Source organism: Camelus bactrianus, chromosome 19 (assembly GCF_048773025.1).
Source record: "Camelus bactrianus isolate YW-2024 breed Bactrian camel chromosome 19, ASM4877302v1, whole genome shotgun sequence".
Classification (NCBI taxonomy): Eukaryota; Metazoa; Chordata; class Mammalia; order Artiodactyla; family Camelidae; genus Camelus; species Camelus bactrianus.
Genome location: NC_133557.1, coordinates 31,305,822 through 31,324,491, shown reverse-complemented (window position 1 = coordinate 31,324,491; position 18,670 = coordinate 31,305,822). Strand labels below are relative to the sequence as shown.

At 53.2% G+C, this 18,670-nt stretch overlaps 1 protein-coding gene across 5 annotated transcripts in view; it reads right to left on the bottom strand.

The window, feature by feature from the left end:
- Positions 1-18,670, bottom strand: part of CDH4 (cadherin 4) — a 465,223-nt gene that overhangs the window by 348,738 nt on the left and 97,815 nt on the right. For 2 of the 5 annotated variants that reach the window (XM_074347529.1, XM_074347528.1), the window contains one exon: positions 13,562-13,637. The exons of the other annotated variants lie outside the window; for them this stretch is intronic. In XM_074347529.1, the coding sequence (XP_074203630.1) occupies positions 13,562-13,637 (76 nt within the window). The remainder of the gene's footprint in view (positions 1-13,561; positions 13,638-18,670) is intronic. 5 annotated transcript variants of the gene reach the window in all.

The window sequence follows — 18,670 nt, the reverse complement described above, 5'->3', positions numbered from 1 at the left end:
TCCAGCTTCGGGGCCGACCTGCCCTCCGACCGCTGTCCTCCGCCCGACCCGCTTCCGCGGTGAGGGCAGCGCTCGGGAGCGAGGGCGCTGTCGGAGGGGCTGCGGCGAGCCCAGCGCCGCAGTCCGGGCCCTGCACACCGCACGGCACGGTCTTGGCTGTAAAATGGAGTGCTCGCCGCCTGTGGGGCTCAAAGGACCACATGTGCTGGGTGAGTGGGTGGAGCAGCAGCAACAACCCTCGAAGAGGGAGGGCCGTCCAGGGTCCCCCCTTGGAGCTTCCTGACCCCAAAGCTCTGCTCTGCGTCCTCAGCTGCATCCCCACCTCCCTCGCCCCACCTCTCACCCATAACCCTCACCACTCAAGATGCAGCTTCAAGGCCCTTCTTCCAGGGCCTCCCCTGGCCCCCACAGCACCCAGCGTCTTTCTGCAGCCCTGCACGGCCCCATCCAACTAGGCCGGCCTCTCTGAGTGTCGCCCTCCTGTGCAGACCTTCATTCGTGGAGGGGTGTGCCTGACTCTGGTGCCCAGGGCCTGGCACGGAGCCTGTCTCTGCACGTCCTCCTCGGATGCTCCAGCACAGGGGAGAGCTCGAGGTCACGGGTCCTCTCCTGCAGGGGGCCCCACGGGCTCTCAGGCGGCGGGTCAGTTTTCCGCTTGTGTGAATACACGTGTGTTCATTTGTATGTTTGTCTGTGCATCTATGTGCACTAACACCCTCACACCTGTATGTCTGCACGTACTCAAGGCGCCTCACACCTCGTGAGCACGCGAGTCTGTGGTATGTGCGTGTGCACACGTGTCAGTCTGCACACAATTTAACACGCACGTGCACAAGTGTGCAATGAGGAGTGACGAGGTACGAGCTGGGGAAGCAGGTGGAGGCCAGGGGCTGGAAGGTTCCAGGAGCCGTTGACAAGGTCTAGCCTGCATTGTGACAGGACCATCCATTCATGACTGTTTGCCTGGGTGCAAAGAGAGGTAAGGACATATTTTATCAGGACCGAGCAAGGTGCTATTAATGATGTAGAAATCAGAGGGTCTAAGAGTGTAGATCTCAAAGTGAAAAAAAGAAGCAAATGACGAATGGACCTGCCAAATAAAAGAAGGGACTTGATGCAAGTCACAAGCAGAGGAAACCCCACGCCAGGTCTCCCGCAAGTGCAATTTCTCAAAGCGTCATTTGAGTCGATTCGAACAAGTTCACCCAAGTCCATTTGCGATATTAAACCCAACCGGAGGCAGAGGAAAAGAGCCCTGGTCTCCGCACACCCGGCCTCTGTGGTAGATGCCATGAGAGCTCTGCTGTTGGCCAGTGCAGCCAAGATGCCAGAGTTCCCTGCACGGCCCAGGCCGGTGGGGCCGGCACAGGAGGGTGGGGCCGGCACAGGAGGGGTCTGACGAGAGGGCAGAGGGGTGGGCCCACGCCTCCCACCCCAGCCGAGCCCTGGTGCAGTTCAGAATTTGTGTCCAGACTCCAGGTCTGAAGTCCTCCACTGACAGAAGGATTTTTTTGGCATGCACCCTGGGTGTATTTATAAACGTGCTGATGTCACTACTCGGTATTTTAAGGCACAGGGTTCCCGGGGAGGAGACCTGGGCTCAGGGACAGCGAGAGCGGCCAGGACTGCGGGAGCGCGGGAGCAGACGGCAGCTTGCAGGGTAAGAGGTGGACCCATGTGGTTTCTGCATGTAGAAAGTGTCCAGACAGAAAACCTAATAAATAGATGGTGCCCTTCTTTTCTAAACATGCCTTGAGTGTGAAGATGGCCCGGCTGTCAGGGGCAGGACTGCTGGACTAAGACGGCCGGCGCTGCGCACACGGGAAGGGGGCCTGACTCCGGCGGCGCCTGCAGAACAGAGGCTGCCCGAGCCCGAGCTCCGTGGGGCCGCGGGGACCAGGTCAGGTCCTCGCGTGTGTCCCCTCCCACTGCCACACACGCACATCACCTGTCTCCAGCCCTCCCGGAACTGTCTTAGCCTTGAAACAAACAATGCGATGGAGGAACTGACGACCTGAGAGGCAGACATCTAGTGACCTCCCCCCCGTCTCAGCACCTTTAGACACCCACGTATAATAATAGTGCTGCTGCCGGGAACGGGCAGGGTGCACGGCCCATTGCTGGTGACGTCGACTCAGAAGGGGGAGCACCTGACGTGGCTGCTCACACTGTGCTATTTTTAGAGGAAACAGCTGGCACGTCCCTGCACATCCCACGCTGCACAGCTGGTTCAAAGTAGAAGCCAGGACCTCTGCAGACTTGCTGGTACCAAGGAGCGTGGGGGAGGAGGGGAGGGGGAGGGGAAGAGGGGGAGGGCGAGGGGGGTGGGGAGCGAGGGGGAGCGGGAGGAGGGAGAGGGAGGGATCGAGAGGGGAGAATGGCCCTCAACAGAGGCTTTTTCTTAAGAAGAAGGAAGTGGCCACAGAACCTGGGTCTCACCGGAAGCTGCTGGTCAGCTCTGCTGGCCACGTCCTTCTCCACTGAGAGTGACGCCGGGCTGGCCGGTCCTGCTGCATCCTGAGTGAGTCTTTCCAAACACCTCCTCAGTTCAGCCTCTCCTGGGGCCCAAAGTTGTTTCCACCCAACAACTGGGCCAGTGCCCAAGACATGTACCCCCCACACCTGTGTACAGACATCCAATTCTCCCCAAGGGCCGTGAGTCAGGAAAAACACCGTTCAGATTTTACCCCCTCAAAAACTTGCCTTTAATGAAAATGTATAAACCCACACCCCCAGAATCACACTCAGTAAACTGTGTCCAACATCCATTCGTGATAAAGACTCTCAACAGAGTGGGTATAGAGGAACATATCGCAACATAACACAGGCCACACGTGACAAGCCCACAGCTAACACCACGCTCAACATCATAGAGAACTGAAAACTCAGAATGCGACAATGAATACATGTATGTCTGTGTACAACTGAAAAACTGCTCTACGCTGGAAATTGATACAGTATTGTAAACTGACTATAACTCAATAAAATAAAATAAACACAAATCAATAAATAAAACTGAAAACGTTTCCTCTAAGATCAGGAGCAAGACAAGGGCTCCCCCCCACCACTTCAGTCCAACACGGCATTGGAAGTCTTAGCCCGAGCAAGTAGGGAAGAAAAAGAAATAAAGGGCATCTGAATCAGAAAGAAAGAAAGAAAACCATCACATTTTTGAGTGACATGGTACTATATATAGAAAACCCTAAAGACTTGACCAAAAAACTGTTAGGATAAACAAATTCAGTAACGTTGCAAGGTACAAAATCAATACACAAAAATTTTTTGCATTTCTAGACACTAATAATGAGCTATCAGAAAGAAAAATTAATAATCCCATTTACAATTATGTCAAAAAGAATAAAATACCTAGGAATAAATTTAACCAAGGATGTGAAAGACCTGTACACTGAGAACTATAAGACATTGATGAAAGAAATTGAAGAAGACGCAAATACATGGAAATATATTCTGTGCTCATGGTTCAGAAGACTTAATGTTGTTAAATTTTCCATACTGCTCAAACTATCTACAGAATCATTGCAATCCCTATCAAAATTCTAATGACATTTTTCAGAGAAATAGAAAAAAATCCTAAAATTTATATGGGACCACAAAAAATCCTGAACAGCCAAAATAATCTTAAAAAAGAAGAACAAGGCTGGAGGCATCACACTGACTGATTTCAAACTATATTACAAAGCTGTAGTAATCAAAATAGTAATTTACTGGTATAAAAACAGGCACAGAGACTGGTGGAACAGATTAGAGACACCAGAATTAGACCCACATATAGGTGGTCAATTATCATATGACAAAAAAGCCAGGACTATGCAATGGGGAAAGGACAGTCTCTTCAATGCGTTGGGAAAATTGGACGACCACATGCAAAATAATGACACTGTACACTGTCTTATACCATCCACAAAAATTGACTCAAAATGGCTTAAAGACTTGAACTTAAGACCTGAATCATGAAACTCTTAGAGAAAACACAGATTGTAAGCTTCTTGACATTGGAGAGGATTTTTTTGGATTTGACAACAAAAGCAAAAATAAACAAGGGGGATTCCATTGAACTGAAAACCTTCAGCACAGCAAAGGAAACCATCAACAAAATGAAAAGGTGACCTGCTAAATGGGAGAAAGTAGTTACAAATCATCTATCTGATAGGGGGTTAATATCCAAAACATATAAATAACTCATAGAATCCAAGCACAAAGCCCCCCAAACAAACAAAAACAGTCCAATTAAAAAGTGGGCAGAGGAACTCAATAGACATTTTCCCAAAGACGTACAGATGGCTGACAGGTCCATGAAAAGATGCTCAACATCACTACTCTTCAGGGAAGTGCAAATCACAACCACGATGAGATCCCACCTCACACTGTGAGAGTGGCTATCATCAAAAAGACAAGAGGTAACAAGTGTTGTTGAGGATGTGGAGAAAAGGGAACCCTTGTGCACGGTTGGTGGGATTATAAATTGTTGCAGCCACTCTGGAAAGCAGTAGGGAGGTTCCTCACAAAGCTAAAAATAGGATTACCATATGATCCAGCAATCCCACTCTGGGGTATTTATTCAAAGACACTGAAAACTGGATTTAGAAGAGATATCTGCCCTCCCAGGTCCACTGCAGAATTATTTACAATAGCCAAGATATGGAAGCAATGCAAGTGTCCATCAACCAAAGAATGGGTAAAGAAGATGTGGTATATACATACAATAGAATATTATTCAGCCTTAAATAGGAAGGGAATTCTGACACATGCTACAACATGGACAAAGCTTGAAGACTTTATGCTCAGTGAAATAAGCCAGGCACACACAAAAAACGTACACTGTGTGATCCCACTTACAGGAAGTCCCTAGAGGAGTCAAAATCAGAGACAGAAAGTAGACTGGTGGACGCCAGGGGCTGGGGGGAGGGGCAACAGGGATGGTGTTTACGGGGACAGTCTCAGTTTGGGAAGATGGACGCGTTCTGGAGGTGGATGATGGGGACGGTTGCACAACAGTGTGGATGCACTTAATGTCCCTGAACTGTGCACTTGAAATTGGTGAAGGTGGTCAATTTGATGTTCTGTATATTTACCACGATTAAAAAAATCAGTTTCAACAGTTTCTTTTCCTTTTTCGGACGTGGCTACGAGGACAGCTGAAGTCGCTGTGTGGCGGCATCACTCTTGGCTGGGTGGCGCCGCAGGGTGGGGTACACTCGGATCTCTGCCCACCCCCTGGAGGTTCTGATTCAGTAGGTCTCAGTGGGGCCGAGAATGTGAGTTTCCAACATTTTCTGGGTGATGCTGATGGCACTGGCCTGGGACCCTGCTTTGAGAACCACTGCTGGAGGGGACTCTGAACACCACCCAGCTCCCAGCGGTCCTGAAACTTCCAGCTGGCAGATGGCCCCGCCTCCTCTGGGCCCGAGAGCCACCAGGAGGGACGTAGGCCCTCGATGCCCCAAGCCTGGCTGGTGAGGGGCTCCCGGCGCCGATGCACACCTGGCAACGGGCCTTTGCTCCGGTCCTTGAGCGGGCGTTCCCTGGGGCCGTGGGTCCGGCCCAGCCGCTCACCAGACTTTCAGGAGACCTGCTGACTCTAACAAGGAGACAGAGGTAGGCTTTTCAAAGTCCTCTCCCACCGGAGAAACTTCTGACTGCGGCTCTAATCAGAATTATGATTCTGAGAAACACTAATTCCTGCACGGCGGACAGGAGGAGCCCCCCGGCCACGGCAGAGCAGCCCCACCCTCGACCCCGGCACAGCCGCAGGGCTTACTGCTGCCCTTGCGAGACGGGGATCAGATCACACTTTGCCCGGAGCTTGCCGGTGACAGTGGCTGTAACAAGCTGGCGTGACAGTGGGCTGGACGTGTCTCTGCCTCAGACTTGCAAGACACACAGGGGCCCCCGGACACCCTCTCCTCCCAAGATGGTCTCGTGTTGCAGCAAGTGGCATGAGCTGCCCGAGGGCAGGGACAAGGCGCAGCCATGCCTGCTGAGCGGGCTCGGGGGTGGGGGTGGAGCCAGACCAGTCTGAGGCCAGTTGGAGCCCCCGGATCTAGGGAAGGGGCAACACGTGGAAAGTTGTCCTGTGAGCCAATAAATCCCTTCCCCACCCCCCTCTCTCTTATTCTTTAGTCACTTTGAGTTGAGTCAGAAAAACAGAAGGGGATGCCATGCAAGGACTCAAGACCCCAGGCGGCCAAGCCAGTGGGGAGCTGGTGGACACTGACGTCCGGCTTTCTGCGCAGGAGGCTGGTTTGTAGCATTTGCCAGTTTCCACGATGTAGCTGCTCCCTCAGTGGCCAGTTTCAAGCTCCAACGTGCCATTAATGATCAGAGTTGGGGAGAGATGGCCCTGGCTCTGGGGAGGGGTTACAAGCCAGCTCCAGTCACCACTGGTTCATGCCCAGATTTTCTTGTTACCATTCACTGAAATTCCCCTTGGTACAGACTAGACTGAAGACAGATACTCAACTGCCTCCCAGGATTTGTTGATGAACCAGGCAGGGGCAAGCAGAAGAGGAAGTGGCCGGTGCCTGCAGCGGAGGCTCAGTCGTATCAGTGACCGAAGCTCTTCATTGGCGCTGGGTTGGGGGACAGGGAGAGAGGCCAGGGTCTTCTGCTTTAAGGGCTGGGGGAACTTACTCACCTCTTTTTGGATGAGGCAGGAGGCTCGGAGAGGTGAAGTCAGGTAGCTGTGGTCACACTGAGAAGTCGCCTCATCCACGGTCCTCCTGCCAGACCACGCTGAGCAGGGAGTGGGCCGGCAGCCAGGCACCCTGCAGGCCTGACCAGTGTTCGCCTGAGCCGCCGTCCCTCCTGCCCACACCAGCGGCTGCCTGCAGTGTTCCGTCCACGTGCTGACACGCTCCTGCCACACACCGGCCCCACCATCCGCTGCTCCTTCCCTTCCAGGCCCGCACTCACCGCTCACTCTATTTTTATTTTTATTTATTTCTTTAGCTGAAAACGTGCTCTGCACCAGAGAGCACTCCATGAAGTGAGCTGCTCAGCAGAGACGCAGAGCACATGGCGGGCTGTGTCAGAGCGGCGGCTGCTGGTGGCATCTGTGAAGCAGTGACACCGTGCGCCCGCCAGCAGCTGAGCCTGTGTGTGGAAGCCGGGCTGTATGGCCCTGTGGGGCACTGCCTGTGTGCAAACTCAAATAAGGAAGAGAGAGTCTCACCTGGCGTTGTGCCACGGCAACCATGTGGGCGCGCTCTCTGCCGCGGTCTGACATCTCGGAGTGAGCTACCCCCGCACGGCAGTGACCGATGCAGTTCTGAAGTCAGACTCACACTAGGTGGGCCTAAGGGGTCTTAGCAGGACACTGCATGGCCTCCCGTTGTGGTACAGGGTGGTGGTACAGGGTGGTGAAGAGTGAACAATAAGAACATGAGATTCATGAAAGTAGAGACTTTGTTAGCATTGTTGATGCAGAATCCCCAATATCTAGGAAGGATGGGTGGATGGTAAGTGGATGGATGGCGGATGAATGAATGGGTTGATGGATGGATGCATGGGTGGGGGGGGTGGAGGAATGGGTAACTGGATAGATGAATGCATCAGGGCGGTGGGTGTGTGGATAGAAGTGGATGGATAAGTGAATGGATAGGTACATGGGTGGGTGAGTGGATGGATGAATGAATAGATGAGTGGATGGATGGATGGTGGATGAATGGATGGATGGATGGTGGATGGATAGATGGATGGTGGATGGATGGGTGGATGGATAGTGGATGGATGGGTGGATTGGTGACGATGGATGGAGGATGGATGGATATATGGATGGATGGATGGGTGGGTGGGTGGATGCATGCATGCATGGGTGAGTAAACAGATGGCTGCCCAGGTGAGTAAATGGACAGGCAGCTGAGCGGTTGTGTGGATGGATGGTCACAGGTACTCTTTTACAAAAACTTAAAGGAAAGGCATTAAAGTGTCTCCAGGCTCCTCTACAACTGCAGCCTGTCTGGCCTCAGTATAGGAGCGGAAGCCACCTGATCTCAGGACTTAGACTAACTGGTTGAGATTCCTGCTCAGCCCCGAGCTGTGTGCCCTTGAGCAAGCTGCTTCACTTCCCTGAGTTTCCTAGTTCTTATCTGGGACAAGGGGATGACATGACACTCATGCAAGGTCTGGGCAGGGAGCCTGTGGTGCTAAAAGCCCCCAGACACTAACTACGATGATTAGTTCTCTAAAGCACCGAACGTTCTTAGCTACTTAATGTTACACCCTTGGTAGCTTTGATGGATCCCCTCTCAAAGTTTCTAAATTGGGAACACTAAAAAATAAATGGCATTTCAGGGCCACAGGGAAGTTGCCATGCTAGAGTTGCTAAGGTCTTTCCGGAAGGATTCCTGGGGCTTGTCTCTCACACATGGCAGCTTGCACCTGCTTGAGCTGTGCTTCGTGGTTCTTACCCTGTTTCTTCTTTAAAGCAACTCTGAAGTACACGAGGTGACGCAGTAGCACACAGCGAGCTCCACCCCAGGTTGGTGGCGGCCGTGGGCCCCCTTTCCGACGTGCACTGGCTGAGCTGAAGCCCGTCCTGGGCCCCGGAGAACACTTGTGTTTTGATGCTTAATTTTCAATTTGCATCTTTAAAAAGGTAACATTTGATCCAGATGAGTTGGTCTGGTCTGAAATATTTATCTGTGAAGAAGACATTTTAGTTCCGTATGGGGAGGGAGGAAACCCTTTCAAAATGGAAGTTACTTAAAGAGCATTCCGGGGGCGGAGTGCGTCTCCCTCCGAGTCCCAGCTGTTTCAATGTCTGATGGTTCTGATTCTGGTACCAGATGAGCAAGGAGCTCAAGGTCAAGGCCTCGCTCCCCGAGGTGCCCGCAGGCTGTTCCAAGGCCGTGCTGGACTGTGAAGCCCTCTGCGTCCGCGCAGTCCATGCTGGGCTTTGGAAGGCAAGAACATCGTGTAAGTGTCCACGCGGCCTTCCTTCTGATGCGACCACCCGGCGGTTTTCTATCCTGCTCGATTTGGACTTTAAATGTCAGGTTCAGGAGTGGAGAAGCCAGTGGGAGTCGGTGTCCTCAAAGGCACAGGTTCTGTGTGTGGTCCCAGTGGGCTCGGGCCCCTGGCCGCCATCTGGCTGGCCTGCTTGAAGACACGTGAGGGGCCGGGGGCACTAATGACCACAAAGAGCTTCGTTCCACTCTGCAGGCTGTCAGGAGCCCCACTGAAAGAACAGGTTATCCCACCCTCCAAAAGCACGTCGCTCCCATGGCATTTGTAAGCAGCATGAAATGGGAGGAAAGACGGTCTGTAAGGCAGGATGTCACCCCACTCCCCACCCACCCTGTGCCCCAGACCCCGAGCTCCGTCAGGGCGAATGAACACCGGAACCTGGCTCTTCCCCGTTCATCCCGCCGCCATGCGAGTGTCAGCTGCACCCAGTGCAGAATCTGGCGGGAGGCTGACCACAACTTTTTTCTTTTTTAAAAAATGTGCACCAGTATGTAACACGGATACAGTAATGCTGTGCACTGGTTTTCAGGTGGCAGCCTGATCGTTTTCACAGCCACACGTGCCCGGGCAGATGACACCGGGGTGCACATCTCCAACGTGGCCAGCGTCCCAGAACACTGCCTCCCACCCATTCACAGGCAACAGCCCCCAAGCAGCCCACAATCCCACTGTCGTCAACCAGTGTGGGCGGCAGAATCAGGGCCCCCAACCATGTCCACGTCCTGGTCCCCAGAACCTGTGAAGATGTGACCACAGAACAAAAGGGCCTTGCAGACGACGATAACTTTGAGATGGGAAATTATCCTGAATTCTAGCCGGGCCCAGTGTAATCACAAGGGTCCTTGTAAGAAGGGGGCGGAGTCAGAGAGGGACACGCGGTGGCAAAAGCCCCAGACGGAGTGATGTGGGGCTGGGAGCCAAGGAGCCTGGAAGCCTCTAGGTGCTGGAAAGGCCAGGAAACAATTCTCCCCTGGAGCCCACAAAGGAGCAGGACCCCGTGACCTACTTTAGACATCTAACCCCCAGAATGGCAGGGATCAATGTAGGTGTTTGAGCCACTCAGTCTGTATCAATGTGTTACAGCGGCCACAGGAAACAGGGATGGTTAGTTTGGTCTGCTCATAGACGTCACGTGACTGGAGGGGTTGGCACGTGCCCTGTGAGTGTGGCTCCGTTTGCTCAGCGCACCATCACTGACGCTCACCGGTGTCCCCGCGAGCAGCTCCGCCCTGCGGTATGGACCTGCCCTGGTCTTTCTCCCCGCCGTCCTGTGTGTGTACAGTGGGGAGCTCCCAGTCTTGAGACGCTATGAATAAAGCTTCTATGAACATTCTGAACATTTTTAAAACTAATTTTTTCATTGTGATATATGCACTCATTTCTCCTGGGACTATACCCAGGAATAGCATTTCTAGAGAACTTCACAAAGAAATTTCTGCTTGGTTTTAGGGAAAGCTGGCAAACCCTAGTCCAAAGTGTTTGCACTGATTTCCAGCACTATTCATGAGGTGTTGATAAGAGTACAGTTGCTCACATCATCGTGACTTCTAACCACAATCTTACCACTTCTTCACTGAGAACTATTTATTTGAACAACTACCAGGAGTTGGATCCTTGGATCATTCTTATATTTCAGCCTCAGATCTCTCAGAGGTGAGAACATTAACGAGTTTAATGACATGAACACGGGGATTAGGGCCGCGGCTGTGTGGGGGGTCCCTCCACTCTCATCTCCTATTCCTCACTTTCTGAGACAGGGTTGATCTCAGTCCCTAAGATCCTAAGCAGACACCGAGGTCTGTCTCTGGGATGTGGGACTCTGGCCACACGGGGCAACTCCAGTGCACAGGGGTGGGGGATCCCAAAGCACTCTGAGGAAGTGCGGGCTCTCCTGAATGAGGGGTGTGGAAGCAGTACGTCTTCACAGGACAGAGTGAGAGGGAATGGCCGGGCCGAGGAGGGCAGCGGAGCGGAGCGAGGTCGGCATGGCCTCTGGGAAGTGGGACCCGAGCTCCTGCACCCCCTGGGGAGGCAGATGCAAGACACAGAGGAGCAGAGCTCTCAGTGTGCTCACGAGGCCACACCAGGCCGGAGGAGGCATTTGGATGACGTATCTGAGACGATGGTGGAAACGTTGCCCGGTTTTCTCAACGACATTCTTCCTGAAAAGAATGAGCTCTCCCCCGACCCCCTTGCAGATCCCTGAAGCCCCGGATACGGGGCATCTCCCTTAGGAGAGGACTCAGACTAACAGGAAATTCGTCCATAAGAAAACAGGGTACTATTTCCATCCGAAGTCCCGTCCACGTGGGCTCCCTTCCTTTATCTAAGGCACGCCAAGAATAACCACGCCTCCCCCTCTGACCGTCGTGATCACAGTTAAGACCCGGAGCCCCAGGTCAGCGCCGGGTGCGCTGGCTGCTTCTAGTGCCACCCGGCATCTCAGAAAAGGCAGGAGGTGTGAAATTTACCTGAGGCCTCGACACAAAGCCACGCTACCATCGTGGGGCGAGTGAAAGGTGTGACGGTTAGACAAACGAACCCAGCTTCCAGGGAAGCGCCACCGCTCAGGACTTCACCAGTGTCCTCGCTGGTCTCGGAAATTAAAGCAAACAGAAGAAGAGCAGAGGACTGAAGGGGGAAAGAGCAGGGCCTCCTTCCCTGAGCAGCAGGGAAGCACGCGTGGATGGGGCGGTGGGGGCCGCGGTCCTGGGCCCCCGCCCGTGGCTTCCCCTGCAGCACGTGCAGGTCCTCCCCGCCCGGCGCCCGGCCCCCGGGACGCCCGCCGCACCTCGGAGCAGCAGCACGTGAAGGCACGAGGTCCTCTCATTAGTCCTTAACTGAGCTTGTCAGTCACCTAATTGCTTCAATAAAATATAATTAATTAAGAATAACACGTGGAGATATTTACATGAGCTGAAGACCGCACATTGCGATTTCCAGATTTTTCCTGATAAACTGTCCTGCCATCCATCTTGTCGTATTGGGGAGCTACTCCACAGTCAAAGCTGTGGCTTCCCCACTGCCTTTTGGGTTTAGGGGATAAAGACATGTAAGATTTATTGTTATCTGTTCAGAAAAAGGTGTCCCATGCAAAACCCAGACCACAGGCAGAAGCCGCTGGAAAAAAGATGCTGAGACGGGAATCTGTGAGGGGAAAACAGCCACATGTAGGCACATGGCCGCCTGGAGGGCGCCTCAGAAAGTGACACCCTGAGATCTGGGCAGAAATAAGGGATGTGGAAAAGGGTCCCTTCCCGTTCTCTGGACTCGGCCTACCCAGTTTCCAAGAGATTACGTGATTAGAGTCATTGCACCCACAAGGGCGGGCACAGGGGGTGGCACAAAGTGGTCACTTTCCAGAGTGTCCTGACTTCTAGAGAGGTGACACACGACACAGAGCATGACAACAACCCAAGATGAGTGAAGCAACAACCGGGGCCATTACCACCCCCGCCCCCCCGCCCCCACTCCTCAGGTCCAGAAAAAGTAAGTTAGCCAGTAGGAAAGGCTGCATCAGGCCTCGGCTGACTGTACATGCAGACACTACCTCAGGCTTGTAAAGCTGTCTTTGCTTATGTAAATGAAGCCCAGAGATGGGCAATCCAGGGGATAACAGGGGACGGCAGAGTGGGGGAGACTCAGCCTCCTCTGTGTCTCTGCCCTGTGTACATGTGGCTTCCAGTTTCAAAGTCCCTTCATGGTCCAGGACGGCTGCTGGACTTCCAGCCATCACTTCTATATTCTACACAGAAAAAAAGGAGGAAGGAAGGAGGCTGAGGGGGAGGCATAAGGGGAAATTCGCAAAAAAAAAAAAAAAAAAAGGCAAGTTTTCAAAAGTCCCACGAAATTTTCCTGCATAATTGCATTGGGCAGAACTCAGCCTTGTGGTGACACCTGGCTATGAGGGAGCCTGGGAAACAAGTCTTTTGGCTGGTAGATTATTTGTCCTGAGTGAACTTGCGGATCTATAAATAAGGAAGAAAGGGGAAAAGGATGCTCTCCAACAGACTCCACCATGGCAACCAGTGAAAATGTGGCTTAGCTTTTCCGTTTTTCCATCTGTGAATTGGTCTAACGCCCATCAGGTAGGACACGTGCATGCCTTAGGACCAAAACTCTCTGCAGACACTCGTTAGGATAAAACCCATTCTGCGCTGCAGAGCTGAACAGCCAGGGCAGACGCTGCAGAGGAGCTCTCCAGCCTGCGCAGACTGCCTCTGACATGTCTGTGGTCGCCCATGACACATCGATGCCACAGGAGCCACACCTGTGCCACCAACGGGCCTGGAACCTGTGGACTCCTCACCACTGTGGGGACCGCCCGCTGGTAGGAACCCATGGCCACTGCATGATAAATGTCACCTCTGCCCACTGGCTACCAGCCAGAACTAGACTCACAGCCACACCTGACTTCAGGGGGTCTTGGCAAGGTACCTGGAGCACAGGGGATGCTCAGTGAGCACGGCTCACCCTCAGGAACTGTGACCCCTGCTCCACATCACTTCTGAACAAAAGCGTGCACAACACGTGTATGGCAAGAAAACCCACAGGAAAATGGACACTTGCCTACCTTTTCCAAAAGCGAGGATGAATCTTAGTGAGAAAGGCAGTCTGGAACCCTGCCAATGCTTTCCTGGAAACTGCATCTGAAAGGCATCAGGACAGAATGGACAATCCCGAGAAACATGGCAAAATAAACGCTCGCTCAGCTGGATTCCACTGGCCCCAGGCATGGGTGTCCAGCCTTGGGGGGGGCATGCCTCCCCTGTTTACACAGAAGGCCTGGGGCCACCACGCGGGGAGGTGGGCTCGGGGCCACGGCTGGGGCTTTCTGGAGCTTGAAAGCACAGGAGTCCCCTGAGGCTGCAGGCAGGGGAGGAAGGCTGCCCTCGCCCTTCGGTGGGTGCGATTTTTCTTGTTAAATCAAGTTTCAGTGGCTCGTGCAGAACAACACTGCTTATTTTTCTCAAGAGGCAAGTGGTTTCTCCAACCTCAGCCATTAGTGAACCCATGGAAGCAGACCAAGTCTTGGGTGGCTAGTGTCGTGGGTCAGCTCGGCTGGGCCAGATATTCCATCCAGCACCAGTCTCCAGCTGAAGGTATTTGGGGGGTGAGACTAACACTGAAATCAGTAGACTCTGAACAAAGCACAAGGCCCTCCATGATGTGGGTGGGCCTCACCTAATCTGAGACCTTAACAGAGAAAAGACGGCGTTCCCTTGGTGAAGGGAGAATTCTGCCAGCAGACTGCCTTCCGATGCAACTGCACCATCCATCGGAGCCACTCTTCCCTGGGCCTCCAACCTGCTCTGCAGATTTCAGACTTGCAGGCCCCCATCATCACGTGAGCCAAAGCCTTAAGGTCAGCCCCTCTCTCCACACACACATCCTGTTGGCTCTCTTTCTCTTGAGAACCCCACTGATGCCAAGCCCTTCCTGCTCGCTTTACCCATATACGTCTCAAGTAACATTATTCTGATCTTCGTTTGTGAATAGCACCCTTGGGAACATCATCTCTCCTCTACCTCCGCTGTGAAAATCCAGGATGCAAATCTATCATAATGCAAAAAGCAAGCTTCCGTCAATATTTAAAGCTGAAAATCTTTCGAGGTACCTCATCAATTCCAAGATAAATAAGCAAGACTGATCCACTTGGATGCTCATTCAATGCTAATATGAGAACGCGAATCTCTGTAAACGTAAACAGCCAGCGAGTCTTGCAGAAAGAGCTCCTGGATGCTCACTCCTGACAGCCGAGCTCCAGCTTCTGTAGCTCATGGTGGGCAGAGCCGGCCACTGCCCAAGCCCTGGTTCCCATCCCACAGGAAGCCCCGGCCCCGGTGAAAAGTCCCTCCTGTTGACGAAGCGTGCTTGAAAAACAGTAACAGCGACATGGCCAGGCTTTTACAGAATGTCTCGGTGACCTGGTCCCTGAACCCTGACATGTGTGAGACTCCCATCATCCCTCCGTCTCTTCGTCTGCCCGCTCCGCCGCCACTTCCCGGGGGCAGGTGCCGGTGCCCCGCAGGCACTGCCCGCCCAGACGCCAACCAGGTGGGGGCCCCTCCTCAGGCAGAAATTATTTCTTTTCCTAACAGAAACTGCAGTGTAGTTTAAATGTTTAAATTCCACACATCAACACTTTAAACAAGAAAAGAAAAATAACACAACCCTGCAATGCAACGCCTCGCTGAAGAACAAGACGGGACTCGTGAGAAGGGCCACGTCTCAGGGCGGCACAGCCAGAACGGGGCACAGGCTTCCAGTTCAGTCTTGTCTGCACATCAGGGGCACTCCAGGTCACCTCGGGCCCACCTTCAAAAGCCTCTGTTTCAAAACCCGCGCGTCTAGGAAAGCATGTAATACATGCAACAAAGCACGGAAGTCGTCAAGGGTGCAGATGCAGTGGGTTTTCACAAACCCACCTGGAAACCGCCGCCCAGACCAGGGAATGATCCTGACAGCCTCCTGGGACCGCCCAGCCTCCCGCCTCCCAAAGGAAACTGCCCCCCACCCCCCACCCCAAAGAGGCTTCATTTTAAGTCTTCCTAGATGTTCCGTATTTCAATGAGTACTTTTATCAAGATAATTTTCACCGAGTTTAAAGATTTAAGTAGTATTAAAAAGTACATCAAGAAAACTGCTAGACTCCTGTCACACCCTCCCCAGTGCTGGGGGGGTCCAGCCCCCGGGGGCGCATCCCAGGGCGGATGTGGGACCACAGGCGGGATCAATCACCCCTCTGATGCCTCCGCTTGGCCTGTGGGGCTCTGAGCCCACACCCTGGGAGGGCTGAGCTGGGGGAAGACCAGCACACGAGCCGAGTGGCTCCGGGGCTGTGCCTGGCGTGGGCTGAACAACAGACTGCGCACCAGGCCGGCGGGGGTAGCGGCAGGATGTGCACCTGCTTCGAGCGCCCCAGGTGGGCTGGACTGCTCCTGCGCAGATGGTCCGAGGATGGTGCTCTTGGAGGGACTGGGCAGCAGGTGGGCTGGAGAAACGGCCCCTCAGCCTGGCCTCCCAGGTCTGGGTGCACACCAGTTGTTACCATCAGGATGTCATGGGGACCAGAGCATTTTCTGGATCCTTCCAAGACTGCTCCTGCCTGTCATAGCGATCTGAGGAGCTCAGTGAAACGCAGACCCGGGGCCCTGCCCGCAGGACCTGCGTGGGAGGAGCCAGGGTCTGGATCTGCAACGAGGCCCCCAGTGGGTCAGGGCGGTGCACCCAGGGTCTGGGAGTCATTCTTTCTTTCCAGAAGGGGCCACACAGCAAATGTTCCAGGCTTGGAGCGCCATATGGTCTCTGTTGCCATTACTCGGCTCTGCTGTTGTATAAAAACAGCTACAGATGACACCTAACAAATTGGCTGTGTGCCAATAAAACTTTATTTACAAAAACAGGCAGAGGGCCAGATACAGTGGCCCTACCTCTAGTCCCAATCCAAGCTGTCCATCGGCCACATTATGAGGTTAAAGACCACAGAAGAACAAAGCAGATTTGATGGAATCATCTAAAATATCTGAAATAAATGAGACGACCCAAATTTAATCTGGATTTACCCCACCCCATTAGTGATGGAGCCCGTGCGGAGCGTGTGCTGTGCCCTGAGGTAACGCAGTGATAGCAGAGTCAGCACGACCTTTAACAGCTGGGTGTGCAGAATACTAGCAACGTGGCTAACAGTGCCATACATGCATTAATAACACTGTATATATTCCAGCAAAAGGCTCTAAGTTAAGTAAACATCTGTTTTTCTCATCTTTTAATGCGTCCATTTCTGTTGTGTGTTTATCTAGATGACAGTAATGCGAGGGCTCCTGCAAATAATGTATAAAGTGACAGATAACTGTGTTTGGGCCTAAGTGGTCAGATCTTTTTCTCCGGGGTTTGGGAATCACTGAAGCAGTCATGAGTCCCCTGGGTCTTCTTTTCACAAAGCCTCAAAATGTCAGGTGCTCAGACAAAGGCACGTCGGCCCCTTTGCCACAGTCCTCACCCCTCCCTGGCGCCTCCCTTGGACTGTGGTACCACCTTCCACCCTGTTCTTACAGCACAGTTCAGAGGAAGGGGCTGGTCTGACTTTTATGGCCCTAAGTCTCTACCAAAGTGGAAACATGAAAGTGTTTTAGAAAGCCAAGTCTCTAAGGGCTCTGAGCAAAATCTTTCTTTATGGAAATACAGCCATTCCCAGAGCCACTTCCTCCCTCCCCTGAGAGACAGGCAGCAGTGGGACAGCCTTGGTGGGGAGCAAACACTTACAACAGAAATTTGTAACCATTCTGGAACTATTGTCACCATGACGACGGCGGTGATGTGGGTGGTGATGGCTAACTCCTACTCTGCCAGGTGCATCACAGACCCACTTACAGGCGGCGGGAGTGCCATGGAGGTGGAGCCCAGGCCCAGCTTGGTAGGGAAGGCGGAAGCAGCTGACAGTTAACTGCATGATCTCCAGGTCAGACAGCCTAGGTTTGAATCCAGACTCTGCTGCTTCTTAGCTGTGTGACCTTGGGCAAGTTACTAAACTTCTCTGGGCCCAATATTCCCGTTATGTACATTGTAAGAGTATCTACAATACTCTGAACACTGTGCGCTAAGACTAGAGTGCTGCTTGGACCACCGCCCGGCACATGCACGGATTTAATGAGTGCTGGCATTTGCTGGGGGGGAGGGGTCGTCGTCCCTAATTATTGCACATTTATCCCTGGCATGGTGCTCACCTTCATGCATGCCTTAGCTCATCTGATCCTCACAAGAACCCAGTGCTTATTCTGCTATGACAGAGTGATCGGGGTGCACAACCGGGGTCCCTCCAAAATTCATGCTGGCCCTGCTCTACCCTGGGTCCTCCTTACTTGACAGCCACGGGGCAGACACTGAACATGGGGCCTGGCTGCAATAGTCATTCAACAAACACCTGCCCAGCGGTGGGCGTACTGGACGTAGGCCTGGCTGGCGCTGACTCAGAGCCACTTTTCTGAGAGCATCTTCACGCCCCCGTCTGCCTCCAATCAAAGCTCCAGGTTTAATTTTGCCAGTGCCCAGGGACCTTCCAGATCAGAGGGGCGGGGGGTCGCTCACCATGCATCAGATGCTTGGTGAGGAAGCCCCCATGGCCCTGCACACTGACGGAGGCCAAGTGCAGCCCTGCTTTTCTCTCAAGGAACATGGGGGCCCCCATCAGGGGAGAGAGAGACGAGGCCACCCCAGGCTGGCTCACGTGAGGACCGATTAAACAGTGTTGTCAATGTTACCAAGACTTCACTGTAGAAAGCAAAGGCCCTCAGGTCAAACAAGATAATAAAAAGGACCTTCCTACAGAGATTCAGCGGGAACTGACTTAGACAGAAAGCAAAGTAAATGGCACTAATCACCGCCTGGGCCCAGCAGGTGGCAAACATGCTGCTGTCCCCACATTTCCTGTCCTGTTGGTCCTCCGGCGGGTGACAGGCGCACCCGGCCGGGACCCAGAGCCTCTCCCGGGGGGAAGAGGGCTCCCGCGACTTCCTCCCCATGGGGCAGCTTTTGTGCTGGGCACCGCGTTATTTCCACGTCAAGCGACACGGGAAAACAGCGGTGGGAGGAGTGAGGGCTAATGCATTTGACATTTCTGGAGAAACGCGGTGGGGGGAGGTTCGTGTTTCTCTGTCCCCAACTCCTCATGAAGTAAACGTGC